At 62.4% G+C, this 15,074-nt stretch overlaps 4 protein-coding genes across 10 annotated transcripts in view; 3 read left to right on the plus strand and 1 right to left on the minus strand.

Annotated features, from left to right (window-relative positions):
* DAG1 (dystroglycan 1) overlaps positions 1 to 6,488 on the plus strand; it is a 54,851-nt gene extending 48,363 nt beyond the window's left edge. For all 7 annotated transcript variants that reach the window (XM_082487581.1, XM_082487577.1, XM_082487580.1 and 4 more), the window contains one exon: positions 2,979 to 6,488. In XM_082487581.1, coding sequence (XP_082343707.1) covers positions 2,979 to 5,387 — 2,409 coding nt within the window. In that variant the 3' untranslated portion in view covers positions 5,388 to 6,488. The remainder of the gene's footprint in view (positions 1 to 2,978) is intronic.
* Positions 6,489 to 7,333: 845 nt separating this feature from the next.
* On the plus strand, positions 7,334 to 11,536 carry NICN1 (nicolin 1, tubulin polyglutamylase complex subunit). Its single transcript, XM_082487498.1, has 6 exons — positions 7,334 to 7,502; positions 8,183 to 8,356; positions 8,732 to 8,845; positions 9,318 to 9,389; positions 10,699 to 10,803; positions 10,983 to 11,536. Exons 1-6 carry the CDS (start codon positions 7,344 to 7,346, stop codon positions 11,022 to 11,024), a joined length of 666 nt encoding a protein of 221 aa, XP_082343624.1. The 5' UTR covers positions 7,334 to 7,343; the 3' UTR covers positions 11,025 to 11,536.
* A 139-nt stretch (positions 11,537 to 11,675) lies between these two features.
* Positions 11,676 to 13,842, plus strand: AMT (aminomethyltransferase; the record flags this gene model as incomplete). Its single annotated transcript, XM_082487548.1, has 8 exons — positions 11,676 to 11,927; positions 12,038 to 12,118; positions 12,226 to 12,357; positions 12,509 to 12,587; positions 12,761 to 12,906; positions 13,004 to 13,184; positions 13,364 to 13,519; positions 13,633 to 13,842. 8 exons carry the CDS (start codon positions 11,676 to 11,678, stop codon positions 13,809 to 13,811), a joined length of 1,206 nt encoding a protein of 401 aa, XP_082343674.1. The 3' UTR covers positions 13,812 to 13,842.
* An 83-nt stretch (positions 13,843 to 13,925) lies between these two features.
* Positions 13,926 to 14,970, minus strand: TCTA (T cell leukemia translocation altered). Its single transcript, XM_082487604.1, has 2 exons — positions 14,617 to 14,970; positions 13,926 to 14,022 (listed from the first exon to the last, which is right to left on the minus strand). The coding sequence occupies exons 1-2, from the start codon at positions 14,934 to 14,936 to the stop codon at positions 13,980 to 13,982; spliced, it is 363 nt and encodes a 120-aa protein (XP_082343730.1). The 5' UTR covers positions 14,937 to 14,970; the 3' UTR covers positions 13,926 to 13,979.
* Between the last annotated feature and the right edge of the window lie 104 nt (positions 14,971 to 15,074).

The raw sequence follows: 15,074 nt of genomic DNA on the forward strand, positions 1-15,074 counted from the left end.
CCTTCCTCCTCCCCCGTGGGCAGGTTAGTGGCTAATTTTGGCACAAGGGGGTAAAGAGTGGCACCATCCAGCTCCTGCTGATGTAAACGCTGGATTGCACTGGGCGCTGTCCTGCCATCTCGGTTTTTAGAGGGGGTGATGAAATTACACTTTTTGTTTTTTTTTTTTTTCTTTTTTTAAAGGAACATCAGTACAGCTCAGCCTGGTTCTGGCTGGGCGGGATGACACCCTGCCTTTGTCCTCTCTTGGCAGAAGAGATGCCAAGGAAGGACAATTTGGTCCTTTGTTCCTGTGTGCCCGTCTCAGGTGAAGGGCTGGTTTTCTTTCGGACTAGTTGGGGTAAAAGCAGCTCCTGTGTTCTTGCTGTGGTGGGGGAGTGGTAGCGCTGCCAAAACCCGCTGTTTTCTGCCAGACACGTGGGTAGGCAGCAAGGCTGAGTGGAAGGACGTTCACGTCTCGGCACCTCAGTTTAGGTGGGATATGTCAGGGTGTAGGGCCTGCGGAGTGGCTTTTTCCATCTGCTAAAGGCAGGAATCTTAATTTCCTGCTCTCTGTCATTGCTGCTGAAGAGTTAACTAAAAGCTGTGCTAACAGCTTTAAACTCTGCTCTATAAACTGTACCCAGCCTGTGTCTCATGATGTGCTCTCCAGCTTGTCCAGGCTGGCCGAAAGCGGGGCTGATCCTTTGCAGAGGAGAGGGTGTTGCTGCTACGGTCATGGCCGAAACCCTCTGCGGCTCTTGTACAAAAGCTATCTCATGCTTTTGGGACTTACGTTGTCCTTGCAGAGCTGCGCATCCAGACCCTTCAGGGTATCGAAACCCGCAGCGGGGGGAGTCCATGAGTCCTGCTGCCCTGTCTTTTGGTGTACCTAGGACTTGTGCTCTTCCTGGCCCTGCAGCACCGGGTATCGCTCTGCGTACATCCCAGGGGCTTTCCCCAGCAGGACCAGCCCATCTCTGTGCCCGCTGCCGGACGCAGGGGCACTCCTGCCAGGCAGATTTCCTTGCCAAGCTCCTCGCCCAGCTTTGCGTTTGGATAAATTATGAAATATGTATGAGCTTTACAGAATTGCAGAGTAACCAAAGCACCCTTTCAGGAGAAGAGCTGGAGCGCAGCTCTGCATTGGACTGCATTAAGCTCAGAGCCTCGACCAGGCTGCTAAATCTATCTCTGTGGGGTCCACAAAGTCTTGTTTCCTCTGGATGTGGGGGGAGATACCCCGTGGTGAGCTCTGGAAAGCCCGGCCAGGGCGGGTGGCACTGCCACTGCCCCCGGCTGCGGTGCTGCCAGGCCCTGGGGTGGGAGAGATGGCAGTGAATTCCTGGGGAGGCACCTTCCAACTTTTCCAACTTGACATGGAAGCTCAAGTTACCCACCCTGGGGTACCTACAGCCCTGGGGAAATGTCACAGCCCGCTGTGCTGGCAGCGTCCCCGAGCGTGCAGCTCCCCCGTGCCTCATGATTGGAGAGCGGCTGTAGCACAGACAGATGGACATCAGCTGCTGGGAACAGGGGCTTGGGGGGTTTGCATCCACCCTCAGCTACAGCACAGGATGGGAGGCAAGAGTCCCCTGGGCTCTGACACGCGTGGCTTTCCCCTGCATAGGGTGGAGGGCACCTTGGCGGGGTGTCAGCCGCGCTGGTGACATTTTGGAGAGAACCAGGGTCTTCTCCACATGAGCAAAATGGCCAGGAGACCTGCAGGGTCTGGATCTGGGCTGGCTGGGAAGGGGACCTGAATTCAGAAGGGGAGGAGTGGGCTCAGAAAACGGCACAAATGGATAAATTAGGAAGCCGAGGCAGACAGTGAGGTTACTCCTGGCTCGCTCCTTCTCTGGAGCGTATGGAAATGTCATCGTTGCGTACGTTGCCCCTGCGGTTGGGCCACACAGTTTGAAAGGGAGACTTGTGCTCTTGGATTGCGCTTCACTAATCCACACCACGAGTCATGTTTAAAAAAAAAAAAAAAAAAAAAAGGCAAAAGCATTGCTGTTGACCTAAAAGAGGTAGTAAATAGCGTGTTGGAGTCCTAAGGTGCCTGCGGTCCGGGCCAAAGCTGCCCGTTGCTTCTAGGCTGCAGAAGCAAGTTATTATATGAAAGTGAAATCCTTCATTTTAAGCTAACTCTGAGGAAAAAGCCAGGCTGGTGTGCCGCCCTGTGTCTAGCAGCACCTGTGCGCCATGTCCCTGTCTGCCCATGCTGGCCATCGCCGTGCCAGGGTGACCAGATGTCGGGTTCACTCCCCTCCTTCCCCCCCAGCTTGCTGTTCCTCTGGCAACGCGGGAGGATGCCATGTTTTAAGCGGCTGCATAGCTCTCGGGATTTGCTGCTGCTTGTTGAGAGCTGGCGTGCTCCGACCAGACGGGGGACTCCGAGCCATAGTTTGCCAGCTTCTGGCCCCTCCAGCTCAGCCTGGCTGCTGGGGGCAGCGGGACAAAGCTGGAAGTTAACAGGGAAAACGTACTATCTGCTGAGCTGCCGGAGCAATGGGCTTGTAGGGTGTGATCAGGTGAGGAAAGGAGCGAGACGGCAGGGACTGGAGAGGACAAAGAAGAAGTGGGAAGAGGGCAGTTGTTGGATTGGTCCTGTTGTATCACGTAACCTCACCCTCAGCTTTGTAGCTGTCCCTGTGACTTAAACTTCCCTTCTGCCCTCCGAAAAAATGAACCACTTGTGTTTAGTGGTTGCACAGCAAGTGCTGGAGAGCTGGTGCCTGCAGGCGAGGGACCTTTGCAGGACTTTATGACCTCCCTTGGCTTCTTAAGCCCTTTGGGACCAGTGCACCCTGCAGATCTCATCCTTGCTACCATGTGGAGGAGGAGACATGGGCTGCGCTGCTTTGGCCAGAATGTTCCTTTCCCAGTTGTTATGCTTTGGATTTTTTTTTCTTTAATCCTTTAAATTAAATATTATTGCTGCTAGAACCTGTCCTAATGCTGTACTTCTAAAAGCACCTTCTTTTTTTCGTTTGGTAGATCTCCGAAGCTGGGAAGGACTCCTTGCCTTCTTGGTTACACTGGAACGCGGAGAGCAGCTCCCTGGAAGGGCTCCCCCTTGACACAGACAAGGGCGTCCACTACATCTCAGTGACCATGCTGCAGCCCTTCCCAAACGGGAGCTACGTGCCACATACCGCAAACGTCTTCTCTGTTGAGGTCCACCAAGAAGACCACAACGAGCCTCAGTCGGTGCGAGTGGCTGTCCAAGACACAGGTGACGCAGCGCCATTTGTGTGCGGCTCGGAAGAGCCAGTCACTATCCTGACTGTCATTTTGGATGCCGACTTAACAAAAATGACACCAAAGCAGAGGATTGAACTCTTAAACAGAATGAGGAGCTTCTCGGAGGTGGAACTTCATAACATGAAGTTGGTTCCTGTTGTAAATAACAGACTCTTCGACATGTCAGCCTTCATGGCTGGACCGGGAAATGCAAAGAAGGTGGTGGAAAATGGGGCCTTACTCTCATGGAAACTGGGATGTTCTCTGAGCCAAAACAGTGTCCCCAACATCAGCAAGGTGGAAGCTCCAGCTAAGGAAGGAACCATGTCTGCCCGCCTTGGCTACCCTGTTGTTGGCTGGCACATTGCTAATAAGAAACCTCACCTCCCAAAGAGGATGCGGCGGCAGATCAACGCCACCCCTACGCCTTTGACTGCCATCGGGCCGCCCACCACTGCCGCACAAGAACCGCCGACCAGGATTGTCCCCACCCCAACGTCGCCTGCCATTGCGCCTCCCACGGAGACGACGGCACCCCCTGTCCGGGAGCCCATACCGCTGCCGAGGAAGCCTACGGTCACCATCAGAACGAGGGGCCCCATCGTCCAGACGCCCACTCTGGGACCGATCCAGCCAACCAGGGTAGCAGAAGGCACTGGCACGGCCTCTGTGCCAATTCGCCCCACAATGCCCGGGTACGTAGAGCCCACGGCGGTGATCACACCGCCCACAACTACCACCAAGAAACCCAGAGTCTCCACTCTGAAGCCAGCCACGCCGTCCACGACCGATTCCTCCACTGCGACGACGCGAAGGCCTACTCGAAGACCCAAAACACCCCGTCCGACAAAGCCTCCCAGCACAACCAGATCACCCATCTCCAAGCTGACAACAGCCTCCCCGCCTACCCGTCTACGCACAACGGCTAGCGGGATTCCCCGGCCCTGGGAGCCAAACGAGCCACCCAAGTTGACGAACCACATTGACAGGGTCGATGCGTGGGAGGGCACTTACTTTGAGGTTAAAATACCGTCAGATACCTTCTATGACAAGGAAGATACCACCACTGACAAACTGCAGCTGACCTTGAAGCTGAAGGAGCAGCAAATGATAGAGGAGAATTCGTGGGTGCAGTTCAACAGCACCAGCCAGCTCATGTATGGCATGCCGGACCACAACCACATTGGGAAGCATGAGTACTTCATGTACGCAACAGACAAAGGCGGGCTTTTTGCTGTGGATGCTTTCGAAATCCACGTCCACAAACGCCCACACGGAGACAAGTCTCCGGTGAAGTTCAAGGCCAGGCTGGAAGGGGACCACAACGCGGTGGTGAATGACATCAATAAGAAGATCATGCTTGTAAAGAAGCTGGCTCTGGCATTTGGCGACAGGAACAGCAGCACCATCACAGTGCAGGACATCAGCAAAGGCTCCATCGTAGTGGAGTGGACAAACAACACGCTGCCCCTGGAGCCCTGTCCCCGGGAGCAGATCCGGACTTTGAGCAAAAAAATTGCGGATGACTCTGGCGGGCCGAGCCTGACTTTTTCCAACGTCTTGCAGCCCGAGTTCAAGCCTCTGAACGTGTCGGTGGTCGGCTCTGGCAGCTGCAGGCACATCCAGTTCATCCCCGTGACCAAGGATGGAAGGGTGATCTCGGAGGCGACGCCGACAGTGGTGGCAGGCAAAGACCCGGAGAAGAGCAGCGAGGATGATGTGTACCTGCACACTGTCATCCCTGCCGTGGTGGTGGCCGCCATCCTCCTCGTGGCTGGCATCATCGCCATGATCTGCTACCGCAAGAAGAGGAAAGGGAAGTTGACCATTGAAGACCAGGCCACCTTCATAAAGAAAGGCGTGCCCATCATCTTCGCCGATGAGCTGGATGACTCCAAGCCTCCGCCGTCCTCCAGCATGCCCCTCATCCTCCAGGAGGAGAAAGCCCCGCTGCCCCCGCCGGAGTACCCCAACCAGAGCATGCCGGAGACCACGCCACTCAACCAGGACACCATCGGGGAGTACACACCGCTGCGGGACGAGGACCCCAACGCGCCGCCCTACCAGCCTCCCCCCCCCTTCACTGCACCCATGGAGGGGAAAGGCTCCCGCCCGAAGAACATGACCCCGTACAGGTCCCCGCCACCCTACGTCCCCCCTTAACGAATGGGAGGCTCTCGGGGGAGAAGGGGCCTCCAGCTCCACGCCAGTGCTGTCTGTGGGCCGGCAGCCCCCTCGCCAGCCGGGAAACCGAAACCCCAGCCCGCTCCCCAGCAGGCCCTCCCCGGCGGCGCCCACTGCACCGGAGCGCTCGCAGGACTCGGGGGGACACTTGTTTTATTTTTGCCTAACAAGCTTTGGTTTTATTTTATTCATAGAAAAAAAAAAAATCTCGGCTCAAACACGCCTTCCCGGCGGCTGGGCTTCTGGCCGGGGCCGGGGCAGCGGGCAGGGAGGGGGGGGACCGGGACGGGGACGGGACGGGTCGGGACGGGAGGAGCAGGCAGCACTGGGGTAGCACTCTGGGTCTCCGCTGTTTGCCTTTAACACTAACTGTACTGTTTTTTCTATTCACGTGTGTCTAGCTACAGGACGTAACATGAAAGGTAGCCTAAAAATAATTAAATTCAAGGGACTTTCTGAAGTCGATGTTTTAAGTTTTTACATTTAATCTGCTGTTTACCTGAGCTGGGATGTGTAGTTTTGGGGAGGGGGAGGGCAGTGCTGTGCTGCAGGTGAGCTCCAGGGGTGATTTGGGGCTGGTTAGGGGGGGCCCTTGAGGACAGCCAGCCTCCTCTTCCTCGGGGAGATTGGCTTGTTGGTTCGGGGTTTGATTCTTTTATTATTTTTGTTTTTTAATCAAAGAAATCCTATTTTTCTCACGCATCATAAAATAGTCACGAGTAGAGTCAGACTGGCTTGGGGTACCTTTGGCTGCACCTTGGGGTGCAGCGCTGTGCCGAGAAAGCGAGCCGGGCCCCACACCGCGATGGCTTCTCTGCTTCCCAGCAAGCGCCGGGGTGAGGGTGGTCTTTTTTAAGCAAAACCCCCTCCCCATGAGATGTTTTGGCGATGGAGGGGTGATTTCTCCACAGTGCGGTGCTGTCTCTAGCGGTGCTGGAACGGCCTCGCCGGCCCCTGGCTCTGGGCCACACACCTCCTCCCGGCTGCTCCATGCCCGGACGCTGTTGGAAAAGTTAAAAAGGTTTAAAAAAAAAAAAAAAAAAAAAAAGAAAAAAAAAAAGGAAAAAAAAAAAAAAAGAAGCACCAGGAATAGTTAATAGTAAAAAAAAAAAAAAATCAGTGAACTCTCAAATCTAATTTTTTACTAAATTTTTTGATACAGCCTCCAACTGTTTTATTAAAAAAAAAAAAAAAAAAAAAAGACTTAAAAACCGGTGTACCGCTGCCAGCAGTTTGTACAAGATAGCTTCCTCGTGCCGGCTCCAGGGACCCACCGCCCTGCTCAGGCCCAGCCACGGGCTGCCACGGCCGCCCCCTTGCCCATGGCCTCCCCTTCCTTCACTTTTACAGCTATTATTTTTCTCTCCTTTGCGCTAAAATCATTTTAAGCATGGATTAATTTGCCTTTTCCCTCAGCGTTCTTGGGGTGCGTTTTTGGGGGGGGGAGGGGGGGGGGGAAGGAGATATAACCCCTGTGCGAGCGGGGAAGGGGGGTCCGAGTGCACACCGCAGCCGTACCCCCCTCCGTGTGTGTGTGTGTCCTCTCAGAGGATGCGGCGCTGCCGCCGCCGGGCGAGCGGCTGGGTTGGCGAGGGCCGGGCCTCCGCCTGCGGGGGGAAATGGGGGGATGGCCTCTCCCCGGGCCCCGAGGGGCGGGGGGGGTCAAGGGCCGGTTTCCGCGTTGTGTAAAGGAACGTATGGAGTCAATAAACCGTGTGCTTTACCACAGCCCTGCCTCTGCCACCCACCACCGCGGCGGCCGTGGGACCGGGCGGGCTCGGGGAGGGCTCTCCGGGAAACCGGCAGCGCGGCGCTCCCTGGCGGCGGCAGCCGGGAGTTCCGCTTCCGGTCGGCGCGGCGTCTTGGCGTCATCGCGCACGGCACGGCACGGCACGGCACGGCCCCGCCCAGGAAGGGCGGCCGCGCTGCGCCGCCATGTCGGGAGCGCCGGGGCCGGGGCCGGGGTCGGGACGTTCCCCGCTGCCCTGCGCCCCCCGCCCCGCCGCAGCGCTCCAGCTGGGTGGGGGGGCCGAGCCGGCGCGGCCCGGCGTCGCCGTCATCGACCTCCGCTTCCCCCGCGGAGCCGCCGCCGACGTGAGTGCGGCCCGGCCCGGCTCGGCTCGGGGCCGGGGGTGGTCCCGGTGTACGGAGAGGGGGGATACCGGAGGGGGTGCCGGTGCGCGTGGGGGGATGCCGGGGGCGGCAACGGTCCCGGTATGAGGAGGGGATACTGCGGGCGGTACCGAGGGGGTGGGGTTGCCGGGGGGGGGGGGCTGGTGTGGGGAGGGGATGCCGGTGCCGGGGTATTGCCGGGGGCAGCACCCGTACCGGTGGTGGGCGGGATGCTGGGGGCGGTCCCGCTGCCGGTATGGGACGGAGGGATGGCGGTACCGGTCCCAGTAGGGGCGGAGGGGGCATGCTGGTGCTGGTACCGATATGGAAGTCGGATGCCGGTGCCGGTCCCGGGATGCTGGGGGCGGTCCCGGTATGGGATGGAGGGATGCCGGTGCCGGTCCCAGGAGGGGCGGGGAGAGATGCTGGTGCTGGTACCGGTATGGAAGGGGGATGCCGGTGCCGGTATGGGAGAGGGGGGGGTGGATGCCGGTGCCGGTATCAGGGAGGGGGATACCGGTCCCGGTCCAGTATGGGGGGGGATGGATGCCGGTGTCTGTCCCAGTAGGGAGGGTCAGGGGCGGATGGTGGTGCTGGTACCGGTATCGGGGGGGGGGGGGATGGTAGTGCGGGGGCTGAGGCTGCCGGTCCCGGTCCCACAGGTGCAGGAGATCGTCTTCAGGAACTTCTACACGGCCTTCCTGAGCGTGCGGGTGCAGCGCCCGGGCCCCACCGGCTCCCGCCGCTGGGTGACCTGCCTGCGGGACTACTGCCTGATGCCCTGCCCGCACACCGAGGAGGGCTCCCAGGACTACTTCTCCCTCCACCGCCACCAGGTCGGCACGGCCGGACAGCGGCCATGGCATCACCCTCACCTCTGGGGCTCACCCCTCTTTGCCCACACCCTAGGACGGGTCCCGGTCCCCTGTGCTGATGCCACACCGGGACCACATGGTGCCTCTCCTGCCCCTCCCAGCCCTTCTGGGCAGCAAGGGTCCCTGTGTTGGCCTTGCCCATGCCCTGCTCGTCCCCGACAGCCACCACGAGGTGACACTTCCCTTGGACTCCTTCCATCTGGGGTGGGTTGGGGTTGTTTTTGGTTTTGGAGCAAATCCCAAAAGCTGCCTGGGAGCAGCGCCAGCCTGGCCAGCCCCTGCTGTACCCCCGGTGGTGACGGCTCCCTCCCCCGCCCCTCGTCCTTGCACCTTCAGATGCTGTGTGACATGGACCAGGTGACAGCGGTGCGGTTCATCCTGCGGCAGCCCTCCCCAGTCTGGCTCCACTTCACCATCGAGGAGCTGCAGATTTTTCCCCCCGGACAGAAGGTGAGAGGGTGCCCGTGCTGCCCTCCCTGCCAGACACAGGGAGGGGGTCCGGGACAGGCTACCACCCCAAGCCCTGCGCCTGGCATTGCTCTCCACAGGTCCAGGGGCGTCAGGCACCTTCCAGAGGACACAGGGGAGCGCGTCCAAGTCCCTGTCCTTCGTTGGGGCACTTGGGGGGTCCCCTTGCGCGCTGGGGGCCAGGGGAGGGAGGGGTCCAGCCAGCCCCAGCCCTGCCCATTTTGTTGGTGGATGTATGTCTAAGCAGTGGGGAGGAGCTAGAAGTTGCTGCGCCAAATTACAGGTTACAAACACCCAACCTATACACAAAATTCCCTTTAATAACGGTAAAGTGCTACTTATACCCGTACCAACGTAAATACAGGCGGGCTCCAAACTGCAGCACGCTGCATGGTGTGAGGGGTGGAAGTGTGATGGGGGATACCCCTTGTGTGACCCTCTGGATCTCTTTCAGACCCCTCAGAAGGATTTCCCCTCCTGGCTCTCCCAGCTGACCCCTCCGGAGCAGCCAGCCAGCCTGCACGAGGTGAGTAAGTTCCTGCTGAGGTGTTACGGAGAAGGAGAGACCTGGCTGGGGCACAAATGTCACTTGTGAGGCTGCTGGCCCCATCCCTGCCCCATCGGTTCCAGGCTCCCACCAGGAATAGCTGTGGAGCCCCGAAATGACCTGCCTTGTGCTGGAAGTAGTTTGCAACGTTCAGAAGAAAAATACCTCCGTGGGGGTGTGCGCTTTGAGGTGACGCTTCAGTCTGCCTACCCTCTAGCCTGGGGACAGGAACATCCCTGTGGGAGCAGTGGGCGTGCAGCATCGCTCAGCCCGGCGAGTGGGACTTGTGGGGACAGTGTGACCTGGCTGGTCCCCGGCGCTTTCCAGAGGGTGCACCCCAAGGAACGCGTTGCCCAGCCAGGGCAGCACATGGGCAGAGGGAGATCACAGCCACGGCGCATGTTTACAGCTTGTGAGCCGCCATCTGCCTGGCCGGTGGCCTTCGGTGGGCAAAGTCCGGGCAGAGCAGGGCAGGGGAAACCTGCTGAATCAGCCACTGGTGTTGCCTGTAGGAGCAGGCTGGGCCAGGAGCGGTGCCACGTGCCCCAGCGCCTCTGGGGACGTTCTGCCTCCGGGCTTCGGTGCTACGGAGCTTATGCCATGACAGCGGCAAAGCTTCTGCCAGCCCCGGCAGGTCTGGGAGCTCTGGTCCCTGCTCGGCCCTGCGACAGGCTCAGAGGGGACACCCCAGTCCCTTGCTGATCACTTGGATCCTGCCCCCCTGGGCAAGGGGATGACACCGGGGGGTTGCTCTGGGTTTGGCTGTTCCCAGTATCACCGTGAGGCACCCACCAGTGTCCCAGCACCACAGGCTGGGCCGGGCAGGGGAGAAGCAGCACAGGGCTTCGCCCCAGCCTGGAGAGCTGCTGCTGAACCTGCCAGTGCCACATCGCTGAAGGACCCCGAGGGGAACCGGTGCTTGCAGCGGGGTTTCTGTCACCGAGCCCGGGGAGTGCCGTGGAGGAAGTCTGTTGGGAAACTCTGGACTGTGCAATTGGGTTTTTAATCATTAGCCTACTGGATGCCTGCCAGTGGAGACAGGCGATGTTGGCACCGTGGCCCCAGGGCTCAGGGTCACCCATTTCTCCAGCTGCCTGTTTTCCTGGAGTGGGGCCCTGCTCACCCTGCGTTGGGAAACCACCGGCAGGTCGGGAGTGTGGGCGCCGTCATGATACTGCCCAGCTCCCCAGGGAGGAGGGGGGGCACAGCCATCCAGCCACACCGCTGCCGGAGCCCGGGGTGATCCAGGCCCTTCCCGCTCCGCAGTATCGTGCCCACTTCTTTCCAGGAGCTCCCCGACCCGGAGAAGGTGTCAACGGAGGTCCAGCAAATGTGGGTGCTGACGGAGGTGATCCGAGCACGCCAGGCAGCTGCCCGCATCGGGCGCTTCGACGTGAGTCCCACCACCCTGCTCGTCAGGGCTCCGGCCTCACCACATTGCTCCTGGATGGGACTGCTCCCGGCGGGATGGGGTGGGGATTTGGGCTGGGGTGGTCCCGGTGGAGCGGTGGTGCTGGTGGGGCAGCGTGTTGCGGTGCTGTGTGGGGACCGACGGTCGCTCTCTTCTTCCAGGTGGACGGCTGCTACGACATCAACCTGCTTTCATACACGTGAGCCCTGCGGGTGCCGGCCGGAGGAAGCTCTGCTCTCCTGGGGCCCGAGCAGACTCCTGCGCTCCCGCATTGCTCTTCACCCCCACACTCCCAGGGGGGTTCCCAGGCCCTCCCCATGCCTCTTCCCCAAATCCTCCTGCGCTGGCTGGTGATGGTGGGCAGTGACGGAGCCCCCCCGTGAGCCTCTCCCAGGCCGGTGCCCTCCAGCTGCCGGTGTTCCGCTCTTGGCACGTCCCAGCCCGGCTCCCTCACCCTACCTCTGCCCTGGGGAGCGGCCCCTGGCCCTGCCTGTGCTGCCCGTGCTGCCTGCGCTGCCTGCAGGACGAGGCTCCCGCAGACAAGGGGGTGCAGGGGCCGGCGTCTGCCACGTTCGGGGGGAGCCTTGGAGATGCCGGGAGTGGGGGGGATGGGGACGGGGACCTCGGTCACGACTAAAAGCTGCTACCTTGGTCCTGCCTGTGCCCGCCTGTCTCATTTTTGGAGGGTGTTTGGGGTGAGATGGCCGTTGCCGGGCAGGACCCGCACCCAGCATCCCCTCGGGCCGCCGGCGGGGGAGGCGGTGCCGGTGTGCGGGGCGGGGCGGGGGCCGGGCGGACTCCATGTCCCAGTGGCCCCGGGGCCGGACCGTACCGTACCGGGAAAGGGAGGAAGGATGCTGCGGGCGGGTTACCGAGCCGCGCTGCCCCGCCGGCCGCCGGGCTGCGCGCCGCTGAGCGGGAGCGGGGGAACCGGGGAGGGGGGATTGAAGCGGACGCCGCTGGACGCCCTGCACCGGTCCCGCGGCGGGCGGATGGTGCCGTTCGCCGGCTGGAGTTTGCCGCTGCACTACGGGCAGGGCCACCTCCAGTCCCACCTGCACACCCGCCGCCGCTGCTCCCTCTTCGACGTCTCTCACATGCTGCAGGTAGACGGGGCGGGATGGGAATGTTGCGGGGGGGGGGGGGGGGGGGGACACACAACGGGGACGGGGATGGCACCCACACCGCCTCACCCCCCTCCCCCGGCACCTTCCAGACCCGGGTGTATGGCCGGGACCGCGTCAGGTTCATGGAGAGCCTGGTGGTGGGGGACATCGCCGAGCTGAAGCTGGGACAGGTATGGGGCACCGTGTGTCTGGTGAGGTCAGAGGTCCCTGGGGACACCCAGGGGGGACAGGAGGGGACGGGCAGCCTGCCCACGCTGCCAAGGGCCATGTCCCGCAGGGCACCCTGACGCTGCTCACCAACGAGAGGGGCGGCATCGTGGACGACCTCATCGTCACCAACGCGTCAGAAGATTACCTCTACGTGGTGTCCAACGCCGGCTGTGCCGACAAGGACTTGGCCATCATGAGGGTACGGGGCAGCCCGAACCCCGCGGGAGGTGGGGGTGAGGGCAATGACCCCACCACCACCACTCTTTGGTGACGTCCGTGGCTGTAGGGGCAAGGTGACCATGGCCATGTGTGGGGCTGGCACCAGCCTGTCACCACTGTCACCCTGGCAGGGCAGAGCGGCGGAGCTGCAGGCTGCCGGCAGTGACGTCCACCTGGAGGTGTGGGACAACGCGCTGCTGGCTCTGCAAGGTAGCAGAGACCTCGCGTGGGCTGGCACCGAGCATCACACTTTTGTCTCACCCTCAGCGAGTGTCAGACTGCACCGTCCTCCGGGTCCTTGCCCGATGGATGTCCGTGCCCTCCCCGTGTTGTCCCCCCCTTCCCCAGACACCGCTGTCCCCCAGAGCTACCTGCCTCCCCAGGTCCCTCCATGGCACGGGTGCTGCAGGCGGGGCTGTCGGATGACCTGGCCAAGCTGTCCTTCATGAACAGCATCACCACAACGGTCTTTGGTGTGACAGGCTGCCGGATAACACGCTGCGGCTACACCGGCGAGGATGGCGTAGAGGTACCCTGGGAACTGCACCAGCACCCCTGCACCCCCTCCCACCGCAGTACTGAGGGTAACACCGTGTCCCACTGACCCTGCCCGTGTCCCCGTGCAGATCTCGGTGCCCGCAGGGCGGGCGGTGGAGCTGGCTGAGCGGCTGCTGGGTGTCCCCGAGGTGTGGCCAGCAGGGCTGGCGGCCAGGGACAGCCTGCGCCTGGAGGCCGGGCTCTGCCTCTACGGCAACGACATCGACGAGACCACCACGCCTGCCGAGGCTGGGCTGATGTGGACCTTGGGTAGGTCAGGGCCACATCTGTCCCCACTCCTCCTCAGGGTGGGCAGAGGGGCTGAGGTGTCCCCGCGTCCCCAACAGGGCGCACGGGGACCAGGCAGGCATCGCTGAAGCGGGACCCACTGGCACAAAGAAGGGTGGGGGGAATCCCTGTGCAGACCCTCACCCATCTCTGCCCTGCAGGAAAGCGCCGGCGCGTGGCCATGGACTTCCCTGGTGCAGCTATCATCATGGCACAAGCGAAAGAGAAGCCAAAGCGCAAACGTGTGGGGCTGACGTCGGTGGGACCCCCCATCCGGCCCCACACACCCATCCTGGGCCCCGAGGGCACATCTGTGGGTAGGTGGGGGCAGCGGGGCTGGCGTGGGCATGGCCTCGAGCTGCACCCGTGGCAGAGGAGGGTGTTGGGGCTGCCGGCCCCCGCTCACCTCCCCGTGTCCTCCCATCCCCAGGCACAGTGACCAGCGGCTGCCCCTCGCCCTCCCTGGGCAAGAACATCGCCATGGGCTATGTGGAGGCAGCGCACAGCCGGGCCGGCACCACGCTCACTGTCGAGGTGCGGAAGAAGCAGCACCCGGCACTCGTCACCAAGATGCCCTTCGTGCCCACCCAGTACTACATGGTCAAGTGAGGCCAGCGCCCGCCACAGGCACGGCACCCTGGCCCCAATAAATGCCCCTGCCCCACTCTCCTGGCCTCCTCTCTGGTGACGGTGACGGCGGGTGCCAAAGCAAGGGGCAGCGGGTTGGGGCACAACGCTTTAATGGTGCGGGCAGTGCCCGGTGGGTCCCGGTGCTTCTCACTCCCGGTGCGTCTTCACCGGCTCCGCCGCCGAGCCCTCCCTGCAAGAGAGGGGCAGGGTGAGCAGAGCTGTGGCGGCACTTACTGGGGCGTACTGGTCTGAGGGCACAGCTAGGAGGGTGCTCACTGGAGTGCACTGGTCTGGGGTATGGAGGGGCGTGTGCTCACTGGGCTGTACTGGTCTGGGGGTGCAATGAGGAGGATGCTCGCTGGGGCATACTGGGCTGGGAGGGCAGTCACTGGGCTGTACTGGTTTGGGGGCAGGTGGGAGGGGTCTCACTGGGCTGTACTGGTCTGGGGGCAGGTGGGAGGGGTCTCACTGGGCTGTACTGGTTTGGGGGCAGGTGGGAGGGGTCTCACTGGGCTGTACTGGTCAGGGGGTGCAGCTGGAAGGGGCATTTGCTGGGCTGAGCTGGCTCAGGGGTGCACCCAGGAGGGTGCTCGCTGGGACATACTGGGATGGGGCGGGGGGCATTCACTGGGGTGCAGCGGTCCTGGGGTGCAGCCGGGAGGGCGCTGGCCGGGCCAGGCCGTGGCGGGGGCCGCACCGGGGCGGGCCGAGGCCGGGGACAGCTGCGGCGGGGAGGGGGAGAAGGGGGTTAGCGGTTGCGGGCCCGGTAGCGCTCGGGACTCACCGGGGCGGGCAGTGCCGCTCGGCGGCGCCGTTGCGTCCGGCCGGGCCGGCGGGGGAGAGGGAGTGTGCGCGGGGCCGGGCGGACCCGGTGCCGGTGCCGGGAGGCCGGCGTGCAGCGGGCCCCGTCCGGTAGCAGAGCGCGGCCACTGCCCCGCCGTAGGCTCGCCAGGCCAGGCGGACGCCCAGCAGGCTGAGGCCCAGCCAGAGCAGCAGCAGCTGGCACAGCGCGGCCCGCACGTCCTGCGCCGCCCACTCGGCCGCCAGCTCCCGGCCCAGCGCGCCCAGCGCCCTCCACGGCGCCTGCCAGCCCGCCGCCGCCATGGCTGCGCCCGCCGCGGCGGGGCCTTCCGGGTGGGCGGGGGCTTCCGGGTGGGCGGTGCCTCAGTGGGGGGTGGGGCCTTCCTGGCAAGCGCAACCGTCGGGGATGCGCTCTTCCTGGGGGCGGGGACCCAAGGGGGC

This window comes from Vanellus vanellus, assembly GCF_965231255.1.
Source record: "Vanellus vanellus genome assembly, chromosome: 9".
Taxonomy (NCBI): Eukaryota; Metazoa; Chordata; class Aves; order Charadriiformes; family Charadriidae; genus Vanellus; species Vanellus vanellus.